This window comes from Nansenia antarctica (genome assembly GCF_963989245.1).
Source record: "Nansenia antarctica genome assembly, chromosome: 17".
Lineage (NCBI taxonomy): Eukaryota > Metazoa > Chordata > Actinopteri > Argentiniformes > Microstomatidae > Nansenia > Nansenia antarctica.
Window position 1 is genome coordinate 27,184,963 of NC_137687.1, and position 22,500 is coordinate 27,207,462.

Here is a 22,500-nt window from a genome sequence, read left to right on the forward strand (position 1 = left end):
GACACGTTAACACTTGTATTGCCAAAATTACAGCTTTTAGCCAATGGAGGTTAAAATGGACGATTTAAATTGCCCGCTGCTAGCCGGTGCGAAATGCATCCTGGGAAAAAGGCGGTGGCTGCGCTTTTTTCCCATGGATTGTATGTAAAAAGACGGTGAAAAGGCGCTGAAGGCGGCGCTTTTTTCTAAAAAAAGACGTCAAGTGTGAACACCCCCTTACATGAGCACAGAGGGAAAATAGCAGTCAAAAAGCCTCCCCCGTTGGGCGGGACACATATTTCTAGAAGTTTCCTTGGTCATGAGATCACTATTCTTGGGAATCAGTCATATCATATCAAAAACTCTGTGATTGCAACAAGTTATTGGCACTGTCAACAGGCAGAACGAGAGATAATCCATCCACCTGACAGGTGTGGCGTATCCAGATGCTGATTAGACAGCTTATTGCACAGATGTGCCTTAGGCTGGTCACAATAAGAGGCCACTCTAAAAAGTGCAGTTTTATCACACAGCACAGATGTCGCAAGTTTTGAGGGAGCGTTTATATTTTTGTTCAGTGTATGTTGGAGGGGTTCAACTACCCTTTCACCTTTAGAAGAGACAAGTTGTTTACCTCTCCTACTGTGTTGATATGACGATCTAAATGTTCAGACTTGTCTTTTGGAACACGGAACTACATTTCAACGTTGTTGAGAATTACAAACACAAACTTGCTCGTCAAGCCAAAACACTGCAACACAATGCATTGGGTGAGTAAATCCCCACTGCTACCTAGTTAACTATAACACTACTTTACATTGTTTGCAGGCTCACAAAACAGGCTGTGTTAGTTGACTAGCGATGCGTGTCATTGATTTTCAACAAAGCAGAAATGTATTTACATTTTTCGAAAGAAAAGTCCCAATCATTACATCGGATCCCGACATGAGGACCAAAGCATTAGAACGTGACACAATTTGTAAGTGTAGTTTCAGCACTGGCGGACTCAAGGGGTGGGGCAGGGGGGGCGACCGCCCCTCCTGGTGCCCCCACGGTTGAAAAACGTCTCTCTTAAGTGCCCTTTTGAGTGGCAAAAATGCCCTTTTGAGTGGCGAAAATGAGAGGATGTGCCCTATTGGTGCCCCTCCAATGGTCTAAACATGACCATGTGCCCCCACCGTTGAAACACGTCGCACTAAAGTGCTCTTTTGAGAGGCAAAATTAGAGGATGTGCCCTATTGGCTGCCCTTCCAGTGGTCTAAACTTGACCATGTGCACTGATGGGGTCCCATGTTGTGCAGTATGTGCCCTTTTTTTCTTTTCGCCCCTGCCCTTCAAACAGCCTGAGTCCGCCACTGAGTTTCAGTGTGTAGTTTCAGTAGAGTATACAGAGTATAGCAGTTCAGTCGTCCTTGACCCGCCTGCGACCAGACACCCTGCTGAACGTGTTCTTGGCCATCGCCGTGGACAACCTGGCTAACGCCCAGGAGCTCACTAAGGTGTGTGTACCTCACTGACTTGATTAACACACTTGATTTGATTTAGGAAATAATGATATAATTCTGTTTGGCTTGTTACTAAGATCTGATGTCATTTATATTCTACTCTGTTCTACTATACGACACTATCATCTATTCTTCTATACTCTACTCTTCTCTGTTCTACTGTACTCTATTCTTCTATATTCTACTCTATTATTATATATTCTACTCTATTATTATATATTCTACTGTACTCTATTATTCTATATTATACTATTATTATATATTCTATTCTATTATTATATATTCTACTGTACTCTATTATTATATATTCTACTATTATGATATATTCTACTCTATTCTTCTATATTCTACTGTACTCTATTATTCTATATTCTACTCTATTCTTCTATATTCTACTGTACTCTATTATTCTATATTCTACTCTATTCTTCTATATTCTACTGTACTCTACTCTATACTCTACTCTTCTATATTTTTCTCTATTCTATTCTTCTCTACTCGACTACTCTATTCTATTCTATTCTTCTCTACTCTACTCTACTCTACTCTATTCTTCTCTACTCTACTCTATTCTATTCTTCTCTACTCTACTCTACTCTATTCTTCTCTACTCTACTCTACTCTACTCTACTCTATTCTACTCTATTCTTCTGTACTCTACTCTACTTTATTCTATTCTTCTCTACTCTACTCTATTCTTCTCTACTCTACTCTACTCTACTCTACTCTACTCTATTCTATTCTTCTGTACTCTACTCTACTCTACTCTATTCTTCTATACTCTACTCTATACTCTACTGTAAGGATGAGGAGGAGGAGGAGGCAGCGTTCAACCAGAAGCATGCTCTTCAGAAGGCGAAGGAGGTCGGACCCATGTCTTCTCTGATGTCATCAGAGTAAGTGCTGCCTGCTCCCTCTCCTCTCGGCCTCACCCTCCCTCCCCCCTCGGCCTCCCCCTCCCTTCCCCCTCTGCCTCCCCCTCCCTCCCCCCTCTGTCTCCCCAAAGACCCTCTGTCTCCCCAAAGACCCCCTCCCTCCCCCCTCTGTCTCCCCAAAGATCCCCTCCCGCCCCTCTCTGTCTCCCCAAAGACCCCCCTCCCTCCCCCCTCTGTCTCTCCAAGGACCCTCTCCCTCCCCCCTCAGCCTCCCCAAAGACCTCCTCCCTCCCCAAAGACCCCCTCCCTCCCCCCTCTGCCTCCCCAAAGACCCCTTCCCTCCCCCTGTCCCCCCAAAGACCCCCTCCCTCCCCCCTCTATCTCCCCAAAGACCCCTTCCCTCCCCAAGCCTCCTCCCTCTCCCTCTCTCTCCCAGCCCCCCTCCACCCCACCTCTCTCCTCAGGACACTCCCCAGTGATAGTCCTAACACCAAGCAGCAGGCTAACCAGAGACTACAGCTGCAGTACAGCTACCTCACCACTAGGGTGACAACTGCAGTACAGCTATCTCACCACTAAGGTTGTAGTGCAGCTACCTCACCACTAGGGATGTAGTTCAGCTACCTCACCACTAGGGTTGTAGTACACCTGACAACAGGCAGGGAGAGAGGGCTGAGAAAACCTGTTGCATTATGGGAGATTGTTTGACAAGGACATTTTGGCCTCGGAGAGGAGTCATTTAACTTGAAATGGATGATGTTTTGGTTACCGGTTCAGTTACGGTTAGCATGTCTAGCTCAGGGGAGGCTAGCGGAGGTAGAAATCGGAGGACCGGGGGGACTCATTGTAAATGCAAGAATGTTGAAACCATTCCTCGTTCTTTTTCATGCATTTACAACGAGCCCCGTCTACTTCTGATTTCTCCCTCCTCCTCCTCCCTCACCCCGCGCCTCCTCCTTCCCTGATGAAGGGATGTGTGATGAATTCATATTGAATATTCAAGCTCTCCGCTCTGCTCTCAGGATCTCGGACAAGACGGGTACACTACATGTCGGAACAGATAGAGAAAAGCACTCACACGCGCACACACACACACACACACACACACACCAAGTTATGCACCATCAATAAGTCCTGTAGGAAATTGGTTCGGGAAGCTTTCAACTCGGAGAGAGAGAGGCATTAGTAAAGCTGGAGGTGATTCTAGGTGATAGTAATTCTATCCCACCCTGTCGTCATAGTTCTCTCTACCTGTATAATTTGCTTTAAATTGAACTCTTGGTGTCACCATGGTTACGGGCAGGCTTCCCAGTGTCTGCAGGAGGAGGGGGTGGCATGGTGGGGGGTGGGGGGTTGGGGGGGGGGGGGAGGGGCTAACTCGGTTGTCATAGAGACAGCATCGCTGGGTACCAAATTAATATAGTGCGTAGACCCGTTAGTTAAAATATACTGCAGCATGTTGGCAGACCCTCACTTCACACAAGACCAGGGGGGAGGCTGGCGGAGGTAGAAATCGGAGGATCGGGAGCTCATTGTGACGCACGGAACAGAATGAGGGAACGGCGTCGTTCCCGGGTACCGTTCGTCATTCCGTTCCATGCTTCACAATGAGCCCCCGATCCTCCGATTTCTACCAGCCTCCCCTCGCTCCAGACGGATTCTGTGACCCTGTCATACGTTCTAGAGATACAGTATATCAATCGTAGAATAGTAGAACCGTAGAATCGTAGTATATCCAGGGGCTGTCACCTCGACGCGCTTTGTGACTTACTAAGGACACAAGAGGGTCATCGAGTCATAAAGGGATGTTATTGACATCAAAGCCAAGTTATCGATGACCAATAATAGAAGACCGTGGTGCCACGGACGTTACAGTTACGTAACGCTCAAGTCTGTGTGGCGGAGGCGCATGTGGATGCATGCGGCAGCACGCAGGCGAGGTGGTGTGGCGTATGCATGCCAGTGGAGGCTGGTGGAGGTAGAAATGGGAGGTCGGGTGGGTGCATGCGTTTTGGTACCGTTCCTCATTCCGTTCCTCATGCCGTTTACCCATCACCTACCAGGGTTTGTACCTCCGCCCAGCCTCCGCTAATGCATGCTGGACACGGAGAGAGAGAGATGAACGACCGATTATCTTTGTTTTTACCGCATGGGCATGCTAACTACATCACAGATGTGTGAGATGTTTGTTAGTGCTTCTGGAATGACGACAGTGGACAAGTGTTGTTGGCTGTGATATTTCTGTCAATGCTACTCACAGAACAGTTATCTGTCTGTCTGTCAATGCTACTCACAGAACAGTATCTGTCTGTTGATGCTACTCACAGAACAGTATCTGTCTGTCTGTCAATGCTACTCACAGAACAGTTATCTGTCTGTTGATGCTACTCTCAGAACAGTTATCTGTCTGTTGATGTTACTCACAGAACAGTATCTGTCTGTCTGTTGATGTTACTCACAGAACAGTTATCTGTCTGTCAATGCTACTCACAGAACAGTTATCTGTCTGTTGATGCTACTCTCAGAACAGTTATCTGTCTGTTGATGCTACTCACAGAACAGCTATGTTTCTGTTGATGCTACTCTCAGAACAGTTATCTGTCTGTTGATGCTACTCTCAGAACAGTTATCTGTCTGTCTGTCAATGCTACTCACAGAACAGTTATCTGTCTGTTGATGCTACTCTCAGAACAGTTATCTGTCTGTTGATGCTACTCTCAGAACAGTTATCTGTCTGTTGATGCTACTCTCAGAACAGTTATCTGTTCTCTGACCGCCTCCTCAAACAAACGAGTCCTTCGGTAGGAGGTTCTCCCCTGAGGGGTTACGCGTTGCATAGTTGTTGCTTTTTTTGTTTTGAGTTATTTTTTCTGAGTGGGGCAATCCCACTCATATTTCGCATTTTATTGGAGAGATATAGTGAAGACAGACAGGAAAGTAAGGAGAAGAAGGGAGAGAGGGCATGTCAGCAGGGCATGGGCCGGATTCGCACCCATGTCGACGACATTGGCATAATGTGTGCACTGTAGACTGCGGTGCTAGACCACTGGACCACCCCAGGCCATGGTGCTAGACCACTGGACCACCCCAGGCCATGGTGCTAGACCACTGGACCTCCCCAGGCCATGGTGCTTAGACCACTGGACCACCCCAGGCCATGGTGCTAGACCACTGGACCACCCCAGGCCATGGTGCTAGACCACTAAACCACCCCAGGCCATGGTGCTAAACCACTGGACCACCCCAGGCCATGGTGCTAGACCACTGGACCACCCCAGGCCATGGTGCTAGACCACTGGACCACCCCAGGCCATGGTGCTAGACCACTGGACCACCCCAGGCCATGGTGCTAGACCACTGGACCACCCCTGGCCATGGTGCTAGACCACTGGACCACCCCAGGTCATGGTGCTAGACCACTGGACCACCCCAGGCCATGGTGCTAGACCACTGGACCACCCCAGGCCACGGTGCTAGACCACTGGACCACCTCAGGCCATGGTGCTAGACCACTGGACCACCCCAGGCCATGGTGCTAGACCACTGGACCACCCCAGGCCACACATGTTGCATAGTTAATAATAATAATATAATAACCTGTAAAGCACCGTTCATACACAAGAATACAGCTCAAATGCTGATAGTCGGTGTCATCTGCAGGTTCGTTCAGGTTTAGCAACATCGAGATTCGAGAGTCCCTGGTCCCACTGTGACCTCAGTGTACCTCGATGTTGGTCTGAATCATATCATATATCATAACAGGGGTTAGGACCGAACCATCTGGCATACGGGTGGGGGGTGGGGGGGGGTTCAGCTGCTTGTCAGAACCCATCTGTGAGATCTGAATACCACAGGGTCATCCTGGGTTTCCTCTGGGAGAGGAGGGGGAGGATGGTAATACCACAGGGGCGTTCTAGGAGGATCAGGCAGGGAGCGTCACTCTGCCCTGGCCTGGCCTTGGGAAGCTGCATGTAAACCACCTTCTTCTTCTTCTTCGGTGTATGGGTTGTTGTTTTCCTCTCCACTTCACCAGGCTCGGGCCGAGGGGCTACCCTTTTACCACCCCGATACCTGGTTGAGCGGCTCACCCGGGCTATATTTCTGGACACCACCAGAGTCCTGTTTCATACAGGGTTGGGGGCTTGGGACGGACCCTCCATTTTGGCACCGAACATTCCGTGACAATAACATTCCGACGCGAAACATTCCAATCATAACAATGCTTACTGTCATGGAAACCTCTGGTGTACAAAATGGCGGCCGTGAAAGTCAGCCACACAAACTCCTGTTCATACATAATGGCTCTGCATGAACAAGTGAATGAGAGAGGTCTGACGCATGACGCTCGAGACTAATCGACTAATACTGCCAGCCTTGGGGGAACGTGGTGCATGTGTCTGACTAGCTAGCGCTAGCGTTAGCATCACCAGCATGATCAGTGAAGGCTGCCACCCTGGCACTATGGGGGGGTAAATCTCCCCCACTACTACTGCTAGCTGCTAGCTGATGTGCTCTGTCTCTCAGATCTGTGTCTGTTGCCAGGGGAGGCTGGCGGAGGTAGAAATCGGAGGACGGAGGCCTCATTGTAAAATGCACGGAACAGAAATTAGAACTAGTAACGGTGTGTGTTTCGATAAACACGTTTCTCATCCGGGTTCCGTGCATTTTACAATGAGCCCCATCCTCCAATGTCTACCTCCACCAGCCTGCACTTGTGTCCTTGTGTCTGTGTCTTGTCCATGGAGACCATGTGCTATGTTTTTTTTTTCGACCTGTTTTTCTATACCTGTGCCATTATCGTACTTGTCGTGTGTGTAACTGACTGTGTGTGACGTCTCAACTCTGAGGAGTGTTTTTCTCAGTTTTTTCTCAGTTTTTTCTCTGTTTTGTTGACACACTTGTTGATGTGAATGTTGTTCTGACGTTGTTCTGATGTTCTGATACTGCTACCATCATGTCTGTCACGTTGGCTTGTCCTGGTCCGGGGGCACTCACCACAACACTGATGCAAAAAACACTCTGTTATTATAATCTAATCTAATCTGAATCACCCAAAGAATTTTTTACAGTCCTTTACAGACGTCAAAGTTCCACATGAGTCATGTTGGATGACGTCCTGGCTAGCTTGCGCAATGTTATTGCACGATGATTCAACTTCGGGGATGAAATGATGACTGTTCTGGCCAAGTCTGTGCATTTTTTAAAAGTCAATACATTCTGTTTTCCTTTTAGTAAAATGATTTCCCATGTGACATTTCATTCAGCGTAGACGCTGTTGTTTTGGTAGCACCCAGAGTCAAATATAAGCTTTTTTTGTTTGTGAGTGAGTCAAACAACCCTTTCGACACATTTTGATTGAGAATTGCTCCTAGCTATATCTGTTGTGTTACTTTCTCAAATTGCTCAGAGTGAACGTACCACTCAGCGAAGTAAACTCAGGAAGCAAAACGGAGAAAGTAAAAAACAGGCTGGTGTCGTGTCTTTAAAAACTGAGGTCTTGACTCACCATTGACACTACATTTCACAAGAGTTAGGGGTGTTAACTTAACCTTACGTTTTCCTGGCTAAATTCCTAATCTGACCTACCTAATCACCCCCCCAACCTTCAATTGGCCCATTGGCTTTTCAAGTGATAGATATTAACTTCAGACACAGGGAATATATATTTATATATATACGTTTTTCCACAAACATATTTTTCCCATACAACCAATCGAATTTGAACACAGTTCGACACGTGTTGTGGTACTGTGTCTCCGGACCTTGTTGTCTGTGTCTCTGCTCACGAAAGCACTAATGTCTTGTTTTCAATCAACCAATCATTGATATTACGGACCACACAAGAGTACACGTTCCAGTAAGTAGCTCCGCTGTTCGGTTCACTTGCATTACCTTAACCTGCCTGCCTGATTTCTTCTTAACTGGGTAACTGTCCCCAATAGTCTCATCTTTTATACAGTGCCATCTCTTTTTACTCCTCCTCCTCCTCCTCCTCCTCCAGATTCTTCTATCGACACTTATTTGTATTCTGTATATCTCTCATATTAATTCTGGTGGTTTCTGCATCCTCTGTGATCAAGCTTCATTTGTCACATGGCATCTATCTCCATCCGACGCACTAGTTTATGTTATTGGTTTTTCCATATCTGCTGGTGTTAGAATGCTGATTCTTTGTTTACCAAGTCTTTGGAAACTCAGACACACACCAGACACACTCCTCCTTTCTCTTCTCTTCCGCAGTCTCTCTCTCTGAACTCCTCACTTTGTTGTCTGTGCAAATGTGTTTATTTATAAGTTTGACATCTTTACAAGCATTTGTAACACGAAAAAAAGCAATTCAAACCCAACACATTTGGAAGTGCTTTTTTATTATAAATGCCACACTCGCCCACATTGAATGTTGTTTAGCGTGTTTATCTATCTAGGTCAGCGTGAAGCAGCAGTGGAGGCTGGCGGAGGTAGAAATCGAAATCGACTTTTCGATACCGTTCCTCGTTCCGTTTCGTAGCGCTTACGAGGAGACCGTCCTCCGATGTCTACCTCCACCAGCCTCCACCTGTAGAAGCAGTGTGTTTGCTAGCTCCCCTAGAGGCCTGTCCTGACCGTGTGGTTCTCCTCCTCTCTCTCTCCCTCCCTCCCCCCCTCTCTCTCTCCCTCTCTCTCCCCTTCGCTCCCTCTCTCTCTCCCCCCTCTCTCCCTCCCCCCCTCTCTCCCTCCCCCCCTCTCCCTCCCCCCCCCTCTCTCTCCCCCCCCCTCTCTCTCTCTCTCTCTCTGTGTCCAACAGCAGTAGACGGCGGAGGCCTTACCTGTACAGGAAGCGAGCCATCCACCGGAGCCGGGCGGCCTACTCTCTGGACGAGGCGGACGGAGGGGGGGTGGGGGGGGCTCCCGGCGGCGGCGGCTCCAGGAGAGGACCCCCGCTCCCCCCGCTGCCCCCCCTCCCCCCCCTCAACTCCTCTACCTCTTTCATGTCCAGGCGGGAGAGGAGGCGGCGCCTGACCATGTCCGTGTGGGAGCAGAGGACCAGCCAGCTGCGGCGCCACCGCCAGATGTCCAGCAGGGAGGGGCTGTTCAGCAGCCCCAGTCAGGAGGAGGAAGCCCCCCCCCCGAACGCCACCGACGCCCCCCCCAACGACGCCTCCACCCCCAACGCCGCTGCCCCCGCTGCCACGGACCCCGCCCTCGCCTGCCCCAACCTCCTCCACCGCAAGACCACCTCGGGCGGGAGCCTACGGCGTCTAGCTGCCGGCTCCTCCGCGGCGGACCTCCAGGGCGACCCCCCCCACCCCGTGCCCGCGGGGGACCACCCCCTAGAACCCGCGGCCCTCTCCGCATCGGGCATCCCCGAACCCCCCCCTGTGTCCCTCCCCATCATCCCCGTCCCCGAGTCACTACCTGTACCCACCACAGCCGTCGACGCCCCCCTGACGCCCCCCTCCACCTCCAACGCCCTGCCCCTCCTCCTCCCGGGGCCCCCTGAGTCAGAGCAGCTGGGGGTCCCCCCCCCCCCGCCCCATCCCCTGAACGGGGGGCACCACAGCCCCAGGCCGATCGGGGAGCGGAGGCAGAGGGCCGTGCGGAAGTTGCGCCCCCCCCCTCCTCCCGGCGGCGGCGGTGGTGGTGGTGGGGACACCCTGACCCCCGACGTGGGCGGGGGGAGGCCCAGGAGAGCCAGGCATCGCCCCCCCCACCAGGCCGGGGTCAGGGGGGGTCAGGTCTCGCCGCAGGGGGGGGGGGACGGAAACAGCAGCAGCCGCTCGGCCAGCCGCTCCGTCAGCGGGGAGAGGAGGAGAGGAACGGAGGGAACGGGGGAGGAGGAGAGGAGAGACACAGCCAACGGAGGTGACCCAGACCCGTCCGTGTGTCCTGAGTCGTCTGACCCCCACGCCCGGCGTAGCCCCGCCTCTCTGCAGAACAGGGAGGAGTCTCCACAGGGAGACACGCCCACCCAGCAGCCCACTCCTCTCCTGACCGTGCAGCCCCCAGAATGCACCACCGGGGAGGAGGGGGGCGCTGAGACCAACGCCAACCCCTCCTCCCTGAACCAGGATAAGGCCCTCCCTCCCAGCTCCAATGTTGTCATAGATGTGACAGGTGTCCAGGCAGGGCTGGAGCTCACCAACCTCACAGGTAGGAGGGAGGGGGGGATAGATAGATAGATAGATAGATAGATAGATAGGTAGATAGATAGATAGATAGATAGATAGATAGATAGATAGATAGATAGGTAGATAGATAGATAGATAGATAGATGATAGATAGATAGATAGATAGATAGTAGATAGATAGATAGATTGATAGACGACTAGATCGATAGATACATAGATAGATAGTAGATAGATAGATAGATAGATAGATGATAGATAGATAGATAGATAGATAGATAGATAGATTGATAGATGACTACATGTATAGCCAGTGATGTCCCACCCAGATGTCTCCCGTCTCCTAGGTAACAGTAAGGACGTGGAGGCCTGTAAGGCAGAGAAGGAGGAGGAGGAGGAGGAGCCCGAGCCAGCCAATAGCGTCGCTCCTGACAGCATGTTCATGTTCAAACACGACAACCCGTAAGTCACATGACCGTTCTCTCTCCTAGTCTCTCTCTCTCTCTCTCTCTCTCTCTCTCTCCTAGTCTCTCTCTCTCTCTCCTAGTCTCTCTCTCTCTCTCCTAGTCTCTCTCTCTCTCTCTCTCTCCTAGTCTCTCTCTCTCTCTCTCCTAGTCTCTCTCTCTCTCCTAGTCTCTCTCTCCTAGTCTCTCTCTATCTCTCTCCTAGTCTCTCTCTCTCTCTCTCTCTCTCTCTCTCCTAGTCTCTCTCTCTCCTAGTCTCTCTCTCTCTCCTAGTCTCTCTCTCCTAGTCTCTCTCTCTCTCCTAGTCTCTCTCTCCTAGTCTCTCTCTCTTTCTCTCTCTCTTTCTCTCTGCCTCTCTCTCTCTGTGTCTCTCTCTCTTTGTCTCTCTTTCTCTCTGCCTCTCTCTCTTTCTCTCTCTCTCTCTCTCTCTCTCTCTGCCTCTCTCTCTCTGCCTCTCTCTCTGCCTCTCTCTCTCTCTCCTAGTCTCTCTCTCTCCTAGTCTCTCTCTCCTAGTCTCTCTCTCTCTCCTAGTCTCTCTCTCCTAGTCTCTCTCTCTCTCTCCTAGTCTCTCTCTCTCCTAGTCTCTCTCTCTCTCCTAGTCTCTCTCTCTCCTCTTCTCTCTCTCTCTCCTAGTCTCTCTCTCTCCTCTTCTCTCTCTCTCTCTCCTAGTCTCTCTCTATCTCCTAGTCTCTCTCTCTCTCCTAGTCTCTCTCTCTCCTAGTCTCTCTCTCTCTCCTAGTCTATCTCTCTCTCCTAGTCTCTCTCTCTCCTAGTCTCTCTCTCTCTCCTAGTCTCTCTCTCTCCTAGTCTCTCTCTCTCCTAGTCTCTCTCTCTCTCCTTGTCTCCCTCTCTCTCGTAGTCTCTCTCTCCTATTCTCTCTCTCTCTCCTCTAGTCACATGATCTCTCTCTCTCTCTTCTAGTCACATGACCAGACTCCCTGCTAGATCTGGGATGATCATGATAATAATAGCATGCATTTATATACTTTTTTTGGGGGGGGGTGATTCATCTCCTACACTTCCAATGTGGAGCACTACACACCAGCTATCTCAACAGAGAGGAATCTTTCTGAACTCATCATCATCATCATCATCATCACCATCATCATTATCCTCATCAACATCCACAACTATTACACAAGAAACAAAGGTCCAGTCCCTGCACTCCCCCTATCCCTCCCTCCCTTCTCTCTCTCTCTGCCTCTCCCTCCCTCCTCTCTCCCTCCCGCCCTATTTCCCTCCTTCATCTCTCTCTCTCTTTCCCTCCCTCTCCCTCCCTTCTCTCTCTACATCCCTCCTCTCTCCTTCTCCCTCCCTCCTCTCTAACCTCCCTTCTCTCTCTAACCCTAACCCTCCTCTCTACCCTCCCTCTCTCTACCCTGGTCTCCCCTGCCCCCCCCCCCCCCCCCCCTCTACAGGGTCAGGCGGGCGTGTCACTACATAGTGAACCTGCGCTACTTTGAGATGTGCATCCTGCTGGTGATCGTGGCCAGCAGCGTGGCGTTGGCAGCTGAGGACCCTGTGTCTGCTGGCTCAGACTGGAACAAGGTGAGGACTCACACACACACACACACACACACACACACACACACACACATAAGCACACACATACATACACACATACACATAAGCACACACATACATATACACATAGGCACACACACACACACACACACACACACACACACACACACATAAGCACACACACACACTCCTATATACACATAGGCACACACACACACACACACACACACACACATACACACACACACATAAGCACACACACACACACACACACATAAGTACATTGCTAATTCCCTTGCCAATTATGTACCCTCAAGAACACTAAGATCATCTATTACACATTACCTTTAGAGATCAGGGAAGCCAGCTCACTAAATATTTTTAAAAGAAAGCTAAAAACACACTTCTTCAATATAGCCTTCAACTAGCTTATCTGCACCTGCCCACTGCTCATTTGCCAGCTATTGCACTTTAAATATTTTATCAACTAGCCCTTTTATTATTATTATTATTGTATTTTCTTTACCTTTTCTTTTTACTGTTTTCCCCTGCTCTTATATTCACGTACACAGACTGACTAGTTGAAAGAGGTGTGCAAAAGAAAGAAACTGTAATGTTGATACTGACTGTGTAGCTGGATTTTTGGTGCAAGCTCTAGCAGAGACTGGGAACGTACACAGAGACTGATTGACTGGTGGTTGACTAGTGGTTGACTAGTCATTGACTGGTGGTTGACTGGTGATTGACTGGTAATTGACATGTGATTGACTAGTGATTGGCTAGTGATTGACTGGTGATTGACATGTGATTGACTAGTGATCGGCTAGTGATTGACTGGTGATTGACTGGTGATTGACTAGTGATTGACTAGTGGTTGACTAGTGGTTGACGTGTGTCTGTGTTCCCCCCCAAAAAAGGTGCATCTTGTAAGAACAAATGGTACTAGCCTCAACGATCCGCCAAGACAAGCTAGGATAGTTTGTGGGTAATTTCCTTGACTGATAATGTACACAGAGACTGAGACAGACCTTTTCCAAAAACTGATGTTTGTGGTGAAAACCAATGGGAAGTACAGAAAGACTAACTTTTACCTTTTCTTTTTACTGTTTTCCCCTGCTTTTATATTCATTCTATGCATGTAAATGTTTTTATATATGTTTATTTAATTTTTTTCACTTAATGTTCTTATTCCTGTTTTTGAGCTGCATTTCTTGTATGAAAGGGGCTATATAAATAAAGCTTTACTTACTTACATAAGCACACACACACATACACACACACACACACACACACACATACATACACACACACACACACACACACACAGACACACACACACACACACACACACACACACACACACATAAGCACACACATACATGCACACATACACATAAGCACACACACACACACACACACACATACACACACACACACACACACATAAGCACACACACATACACACACATAAGCACACACACGCATACACACATACACACACACACACACACACACACACATAAGCACACACACACACACACACATAAGCACGCACACACACACACACATAGGCACACACACACACACACACTCACACTAGATTACAGGAAAAAAGTAATCTAGCTCAGGCCAGCGGCCATTGGCAGTCGTCGCGCTAGGAGAAAAAAAATGTTCTTTTGTTGTTTTGTTTTTAATAGTAGACCCTGGAGAGACAAGGGGGGGTAGTAGTAAATCTCAGAAACAGTCGGGTGGGACAGCAGGTGTCTCTGGAGACACAGGGGGTGCAGGGGGGGGTAATAGATGTAGTCTGTTGGTGCTGGGCTCTCTCTTTCTCCACCTCTCTGTGGCCTATTGCCAGAGGAACAAACATTCAACTCTCTTGCCACAGAATGGTGCTCCGCCGGTGGAATGGCCACTGTGTTGGTGTCAATACCTGGGACTCTGTGGGGGTCACGACAGAGTGAGTGTGTGTGTGTGTGTGTGTGTGTGTGTCTGTGTGTGTGTGTGTGTGTGTGTGTGTGTGATGGTTATGTTAGCTCTGACAGAGAGCCCTCAGGGTCAACATCATCACTCCTGACAGAGGCTGGGTTCTCTCTCTCCTGTTCACTGGGGAAGAACAGATGTTCATGTCAGACACACACACACACACACATGCACATGCACATGCACACATACACACACACCTATGCAGACACACACACACACACACACGCAAGTATGCAGACACACACACACACACTCACACACACATGCGCACACACACGCAAGTATGCAGACACACACACACACACTCACACACACATGCGCACACACACGCAAGTATGCAGACACACACACACACACAGATGTTCATGTCAGGCACACACCCACACACACACACATACACACACACATGCACACATACACACACGCACCTATGCAGACACACACATACACGCAAGTATGCAGACACACACACACGCACACACACGCAAGTATGCAGACACACACATACACACACACGCACACACACACTCACACACACACACACACACTCACACACACACACACTCACACACGCAAGTATGCAGACACACGCAAGTATGCAGACACACACACACACACACACACACACTCACACACACACACTCACACTCACACACACACACACACACACACGCACACACACTCTCTCTCTGCTTTTCTCTCTCCCTTCTTACGTTAAGGGCTCTTCCTTCTCCTCTAATGTATGACCTCACGCTGGTTAGGAGCTCTCAGACCTCCTCAGCGGACCAGCTCTGATCCATTACTCTGATTCTGTTGCTGTGGTTCTCCTCAGGTGCTGCGGTATTTTGACTACGTGTTCACGGGAGTCTTCACCTTCGAAATGATCATTAAGGTGAGTTCCAGTCCATTACACTCACTGTGACACTGAAACAGCTATAAAACTATTTAACATCAGGGAAAGTCTCTTCCCTAGAAAAGAAGAACATGACCCAACTGTGGATTATTGCCGTATCAGGCAGTGGAGGCTGGTGGAGGTAGGGGAGGCTGGTGGAGGTAGAGAGGAGGCTGGTGGAGGTAGGGGAGGCTGGTGGAGGTAGGGAGGAGGCTGGTGGAGGTAGGGGAGGCTGGTGGAGGTAGGGGAGGCTGGTGGAGGTAGAGGAGGCTGGTGGAGGTAGAGGAGGCTGGTGGAGGTAGAGGAGGCTGGTGGAGGTAGAGGAGGCTGGTGGAGGTAGAGGAGGCTGGTGGAGGTAGAGGAGGCTGGTGGAGGTAGAGGAGGCTGGTGGAGGTAGAGAGGAGGCTGGTGGAGGCTAGTGGAGGTAGGGAGGAGGCTGGTGGAGGTAGGGGAGGCTGGTGGAGGTAGGGGAGGCTGTTGGAGGCTGGTGGAGGTAGGGGAGGCTGGTTGAGGCTGTTGGAGGCTGGTGGAGGTAGGGGAGGCTGGTGGAGACTGGAGGAGGCTGGTGGAGGTAGGGGAGGCTGGTGGAGGCTGGTGGAGGTAGGGGAGGCTGGTTGAGGTAGGGAGGCTGGTGGAGGTAGAGAGGAGGCTGGTGGAGGTAGGGGAGGCTGGTGGAGGTATCTCGTGAGATTATCAAAAATAAACCTGGATTTTCCTTTAGCGACGTTGATGGAATACCCCCCAGGCCTCAGAAAAAATCCTTTACAGAAAATAGTTAGAAAACCTGTTTGAAACGTGAAACGTGTGATTCCTTGTGACACGTCATACCGAGCAAATACGTTGCTTGGCAACAAAAAAAACAGATTTCAGTTCTTCCCCAAAAAAAAAATCCTCTTTCTCCCTTCACACATGCGTGCTCTAATTGATTTAGTTTTTTATTTATTTTATCTTTGCTGTCTTTGCCGTTGTCATGTATTGTATGTATTGTTTTGTGTTGACCCGGGGTATTTCTGGATCCATTCAGGCCTCTTGGTCATCATTGACAGAGAAATGAGAAATTGGTTTTCAATTGATTTTATCTGGTTAGATAAAGGTCAGATAAAATGAAATAAAAACTCTCCTACGCAGCCAGAAAAGACGACACCCATAACAACAGCATAGCAACCATTCGGGCATGGGGGGGGGGGGGGGGGGGGGGTGGAGGGGTCTTGGAATGTAACATCCAATGAAATTGCGAGCTCGTTCTCCCATCGCTCCGTCCAGTTCAACCCCAGCCAGACCGGCTATTTCTCCAAAATTCTCCAACACCTCCAAAAGAGGCGTGAGAACAAGGTGATCTGGAGGAACGGCTACACACGACTATAACATGACCTCTGACCCCCTGACCTCTGTCTCTAGATGATCGACCAGGGCTTGCTCCTGCACGACGGGTCCTACTTCAGAGACCTGTGGAACGTTCTGGACTTCATCGTGGTGATCGGAGCGCTGGTGGCCTTCGCCCTCACGTGAGTCACGTGACCTGGTGTAGGTCACAGGTCACAGGTCACAGGACTGAGGCTGAGGTCAAGGTTCGCCGACCTAACCCTAACCCTAGTAGTGTGTAACTAACTCGTGGTTCATGACCCTGCAGCGATGTATGAAAGGGATGTTGCAGTGACTCCTGGGTTCTCAGATCCTCACACAGGGCTTTCACCGCCACGGCTCTGTGCTGGTTGCATAAAGATAGGCCCAGTCTTAGACTTAGATCTCACTTTAAGTCAGTCTTGCTGTAGACTCTAAAGTTTTCCTGTTGAATAAAGCTCACCTATGACTGACTAAAGTAAGACTGACTTAGATATATGTATACTGCTTAGCCGTTTTTAACCAGTGAAGTAGTTTACCGTGCTGGAGTTACAGTGTTAGCTAGCTACTAGCCCTGACTCGTTCCCATAGCAACACAGCTTAGCCAGGGGGGAAGGAGGCTAACTTTCTAACCTCAAAATAAGTCAGTCTTATTTTTTATGCAACAGGCAGTCTTAATTAGACTGGTCTAACCTGAGAATATAACACTAGTCTAAGGCTTAGACCAGTCTTAATCTATCTTTATGAGAATATAACACTAGTCTAAGGCTGAGACCAGTCTTAATCTATGTTTATGAGAATATAACACTAGTCTAAGGCTTAGACCAGTCTTAATCTATGTTTATGAGAATATAAGACTAGTCTAAGGCTTAGACCAGTCTTAATCTATGTTTATGAGAATATAAAACTAGTCTAAGGCTTAGACCAGTCTTAATCTATGTTTATGAGAATATAACACTAGTCTAAGGCTTAGACCAGTCTTAATCTATCTTTATGAGAATATAAGACTAGTCTAAGGCTTAGACCAGTCTTAATCTATGTTTATGAGAATATAAGACTAGTCTAAGGCTTAGACCAGTCTTAATCTATCTTTATGAGAATATAAGACTGGTCTAAGTCTTCGACCAGTCTTAATCTATGTTTATGCAACTGGCCCCTGGTTCCTGTTCCCAATCTTGAACCTAATCTTGAACCGACCGGCCGTGTTCAGACCGAAAATAAATTGGTTCGGAACCTGTAAATGTAAATAAAATAATAATATGTAAACCTGAAAAGTTGGTTCGCAGCGGGAACCAGAAAATAGCGGTTCTTAAGCGTGGAACCAAAAACTAGAACCGTGACGTCATCAGTTTGTCATCACAAGAATGTCACAACAAGATGGCGACTACTTCAATGGAAATGAGGATAATATCTTCCACTACAGTATCTGAAATAAACACTATTTTGTATGAAAAAACAAACACACACACGCAAACTTTGTGTAACTATTCTATTCTAGTATCAGAGCAGCTGGCTAGTAAGAGAGCGTGTTTAGAAAGTGTCTTTTTTTATTTTTATTTCACATACTGTGGGAGATATTATCCTCATTTCCAGTGAAGTAGCTGCCATCTTGTTGTGACATGTTTGTTTATCCTGCCCCTTCGTCACCCAACGTTGATGACGTTGATGGTTCTGCTTTAAACTGGTATGAACACGGGCTGGTTCGCCACAAAGCACCAAGGTCCAGAGGCTCCAGAAGGGGAACCGGAACCAGCAGGGAACCTGGGAGGTGTGAAAGCCCTATCAGAGGCGTGAGAGATGATGTGTAACTGTTTGACAGTTGACAGTTGACAGTTTATTTCTGTCATGAGACACCCAGCCTCCTTCTTCACTCTGTACTCTGTATTGATATCCATGTTTCTTCTCCGAGGTGACCTGTCCATGTTCAGTGTGTCTGTGTTTTTCTCTTTCTCTCTTGTTTCATTGGCTGCTGTGGATTGTGACGCTGTGGGATTGACAGCAATGTGTTGGGGTAAAAACTCTCTCTCTCTCTCTCTCTCTTGTTTTCTCCTTCTCTCTGTCTCTCTGTTTTCCATCTATTTCTCCCTTTCTCTTTCCCTCTCCCCCTTTCTCTCTCTCTTTCTCTCTCACTCTCTCTCTCTTTCCCCCCTCTTTTCCTAGTAGGCTAGAATGTGTCTAACAGAAACATGACAGTGTAGCCCTTCCTGTATTGACTTACAGCATCAGTTAGAATGAATGATGCTCTGCCTGTGTATCAAGTTAGATTACAGTAGATTCTATTACTATTCTAATCTATTCTATTCTATTATTATTATTACTACTACTACCACTACTACTCTAACTATTGTCATTGCAGAGTACAAGTACTTAGACAACAAAATGTAGTGAGCAAATAGCTGCAAAGTGCAAGAACCATAATAAGGTGGAGGGTGCAAGGTATTACAGTATAGGTGTCAGTTAGTATAAATACATGAATATAAAGTCAGATGAATATCAATATGATACGTACAGTTATGATAGAATATGATATAGTATGAATGTAGACAGTGCATGCTATTACAGTATGAGGTATTACAGTGAGTATCAATACATCAATATCATGTACATGAGTGCATGAGATGAATATCAATATGATAGGTACAGTTGTGATCATATGTACAGTATGTTATGTACAGAACAGGGGCAGTAGGTCTTGAGGTATGTAGCCTATACACTATGTAAGATGTTTAAGAATAGTTTCAAGCTTCAAGTTTCATGTTTATTGTTATGTCACATTACACAAGTGTAACAGAGTAAAATCCTTAGGCTTCGGTTCCTGACATTGCATTGCAGCACAAGACATAAGGCAATAATAATTCAAGCATAATTCAAGGTCATGTGAAAAGTGACAGTAGTACAGGACAAAATTATAGGCATAATACAAGATAAAGGTGATAATAGTGTGATAAAAGGTGATAATAGTGCAAGACAGGATACACTAGAGGTGCCACTAGTGATAATAGATAGTTCAGTAGTAAAGTGGCTGTGGGCTTAAGGTATAGTGTATATATATAAATAAATAAATATGCTATGTGCAAACAAACAGTGTATGACCAGTACCTTGTGTGTGTGTGTGTGTGTGTGTGTGTGTGTGTGTGTGTGTGTGTGTGTGTGTGTGTGTGTGCAGAAACAACAAGGGACGTGACATTAAGACCATCAAGTCTCTGCGCGTGCTGAGGGTCCTGAGACCCCTGAAGACCATCAAGAGACTCCCCAAACTGAAGGTGAGCCCAGAGAGAGGGTGAGTGTGCGTGTGTGTGTGCGTGCGTGTGTGCGTGTGTGCGTGTGTGTGTGTGTGTGTGTGTGCGTGTGTGTGTGTGTGTGGTGTGTGCGTGTGTGCGTGTGTGTGGTGTAATGTCAGACACAGAGGGCTCTGTAGGACCACAGAGAGATGTGTGTGTGTGTGTGTGTGTGTGTGTGTGTGTGTGTGTGTGTGTGTAACCTCAGGGGCTGCTGTTTTACAAGGGCAGACACCTTCACACACACACACACACCTACCTCAGGCCATCACCTCCTCCCTGCACCCAGGGACGGCCTCCAGACAAGAGTAAAGGAGCACAGAGAACATTGACAGATGGAGTGATGACCCGCGGTGTCAGTGGCATGAAGAGATTAGTCAGGCCTTGATTTCCCCAAGCGAACACTTCCTGCTTCTGGGAGGAGAGAGACTCTGGGATCAGCAGGAAATTAAGCAGGTTGTGTGTGTGTGTGTGTGTGTGTGTGTGTGTGTGTGTGCGTGCGTGCGTGCGTGTGTGCGTGTGTGCGTGCATGCGTAGTGTGTGTGCGTGTGTGTGTGTGTGTGTGTGTGCGTGCGTGCGTATGTGCCTGCGTGCGTGCCTGCGTGCATGCGTAGAGTGTGTGTTGCTGTGTGTGTGCATGCGTAGTGTGTGTGTGTGAGTGTGTGTGTGTGTGTGTGTGTGTGTGTGTGTCGCCAGCGGAGATAGAGAACAGCAGCACTGCTCTCACGGTCCCGTGTCATGTGACTGGAACGGAATGAGGAGCGGTATCAATCAACACCTGGATCTGACACCATTACTCATTCCGTCCCATGCATTTACAATGAGCGCGCCCTCCGATTTCTCCCTCCACCAGCCTCCCCTGAGCTACTCCTCTCTCTCCCTACGTTCTTATTAATGAGTCTGAATATGTGTACACACACCCGTTCTGAAATGGATTTATACACCCCAAAGAATATTCATACCAAATTTTGGCGCCTAACGATTTAACACCAGAAGAGCCACGGATGGTGGCCCAAGTAAAAAAAGAAATATCTTCAAAATATCTTTGCACTCGTCATCATCGAATTTCAGGACCCTCCTTTCATGACTTTTCCTAGATATGTGCGTCTACCACCCAGTATAATAGTATACATTTTCAAAAAATCACATCAGGATAAGCTAGTATATTTAGCAGTTTTTTCTGTGTAGGAGGCAGGCAGGCAAGCTAATTTACAAGAGGCGCCAACTAGTGGTCTCTGTGTGTCAGTAGCAGCTTCCCATTCTAAAGACGATGGTCATTTGACCCCCGAGGCGGCGCTAAGAGTAAGTGAGATCTCCTAGTGTTAATCATCTTTCCACTCTAAGGACTATCTCTCTTTTCGTACACAACAGTAATGTAATGTGTCCAAGACAATATGTGACACGTTCCCGCCTTTTGGTCTGCATATCGGCAACCAACCAAAATGTTCTGACTTTTATTTTGAAACACGGAACTACGTTTCAACGTTGTTGAGAAACACAACACAAACTCGCTAGTCATGCCAAAATACTGCAATGCAATGGATTGGGTGAGTAATCCCCACTGCTACCTAGTTAACTATAACACTACTATACATTGTTAGCAGGCTCCCAAAACAAGCTGTGTTAGTTGACTAGCGAGTGTGTCACTGATTTTCCACAACACAGAAATGTATTCACATTTTTCGAAAGAAAAGTCAGATCATTACATCAGATCCCGATATGCGGACCAAAGCATTAGAATGTGACACATTTAAGCGTTATGGAACTCAAAGCCGTGGTATATCGTGGATATCGGCACAGCTAGCGGGGTGGTTAGGCACGACGCATAGTGGAGTGCCGTTACACCCCCTAGCTGTGCCGATATCCACGATATACCACGGCTTTGAGTTCCATAACGCTTTTATGGTTACCACATGTATCTATCAATATTTCACAGAAGAAAGACAAGACAAACTTTTCGTATGGACAGAGATATTTTTGTGGTGTGGACAGAGTTTTTTTTTTAAACGAGGATGAAAATATCCGCTTAAAAAAAGATGTGTAGTCCAGGCCTAAGATGTTGTTGTGTTCTCCTGTCTGGTTGATGTTCTCCAGGCGGTGTTTGACTGCGTGGTCACGTCCCTGAAGAACGTGTTGAACATCCTCATCGTCTACAAACTCTTCATGTTCATCTTCGCCGTCATCGCCGTTCAGCTGTTCAAAGGGAAGTTCTTCTACTGCACAGACGGCTCCAAGGACACAGCCAAGGACTGCCAGTAGGTGTCCTCTCAGATGCCTGTTGTCAATTGTAAATACAGGACTGAAGTTACAGTAGGACAGGTGTCCAGGGACTGTGTTTTCAGTGAAGTCTGCTGAGGGTTTTGAGTGTGTGTGTGTGTGTGTGTGTGTGTGTGTGGCTATGTCTGCGTGTCTGTGTCTGTGGCTGTGTGTGTGTGTGGCTGTGTCTGCATTTGTGTGTGTGTGTGTGTGTGTGTGTGCGTGTCTGCGTCTGTGTGTGTGCATGCACCTTTGATATAAGCCTAGAGGAAGCCTTCATGACTAAGGTCATGAA

General features: G+C 48.0%; 1 protein-coding gene across 1 annotated transcript in view; it reads left to right on the top strand.

Moving 5' to 3' along the window:
• cacna1ea (calcium channel, voltage-dependent, R type, alpha 1E subunit a) overlaps window positions 1–22,500 on the top strand; it is a gene marked incomplete at its 3' end in the record, with an annotated part of 122,910 nt that overhangs the window by 70,891 nt on the left and 29,519 nt on the right. Inside the window, exons 10-19 of the mRNA XM_080547424.1 lie at window positions 1,411–1,478; window positions 2,289–2,380; window positions 9,144–10,131; window positions 10,231–10,489; window positions 10,812–10,926; window positions 12,347–12,476; window positions 15,271–15,330; window positions 16,729–16,835; window positions 19,838–19,934; window positions 22,044–22,204. Of these exons, the coding sequence (XP_080403550.1) occupies window positions 1,411–1,478; window positions 2,289–2,380; window positions 9,144–10,131; window positions 10,231–10,489; window positions 10,812–10,926; window positions 12,347–12,476; window positions 15,271–15,330; window positions 16,729–16,835; window positions 19,838–19,934; window positions 22,044–22,204 (2,077 nt within the window). The remainder of the gene's footprint in view (window positions 1–1,410; window positions 1,479–2,288; window positions 2,381–9,143; window positions 10,132–10,230; window positions 10,490–10,811; window positions 10,927–12,346; window positions 12,477–15,270; window positions 15,331–16,728; window positions 16,836–19,837; window positions 19,935–22,043; window positions 22,205–22,500) is intronic.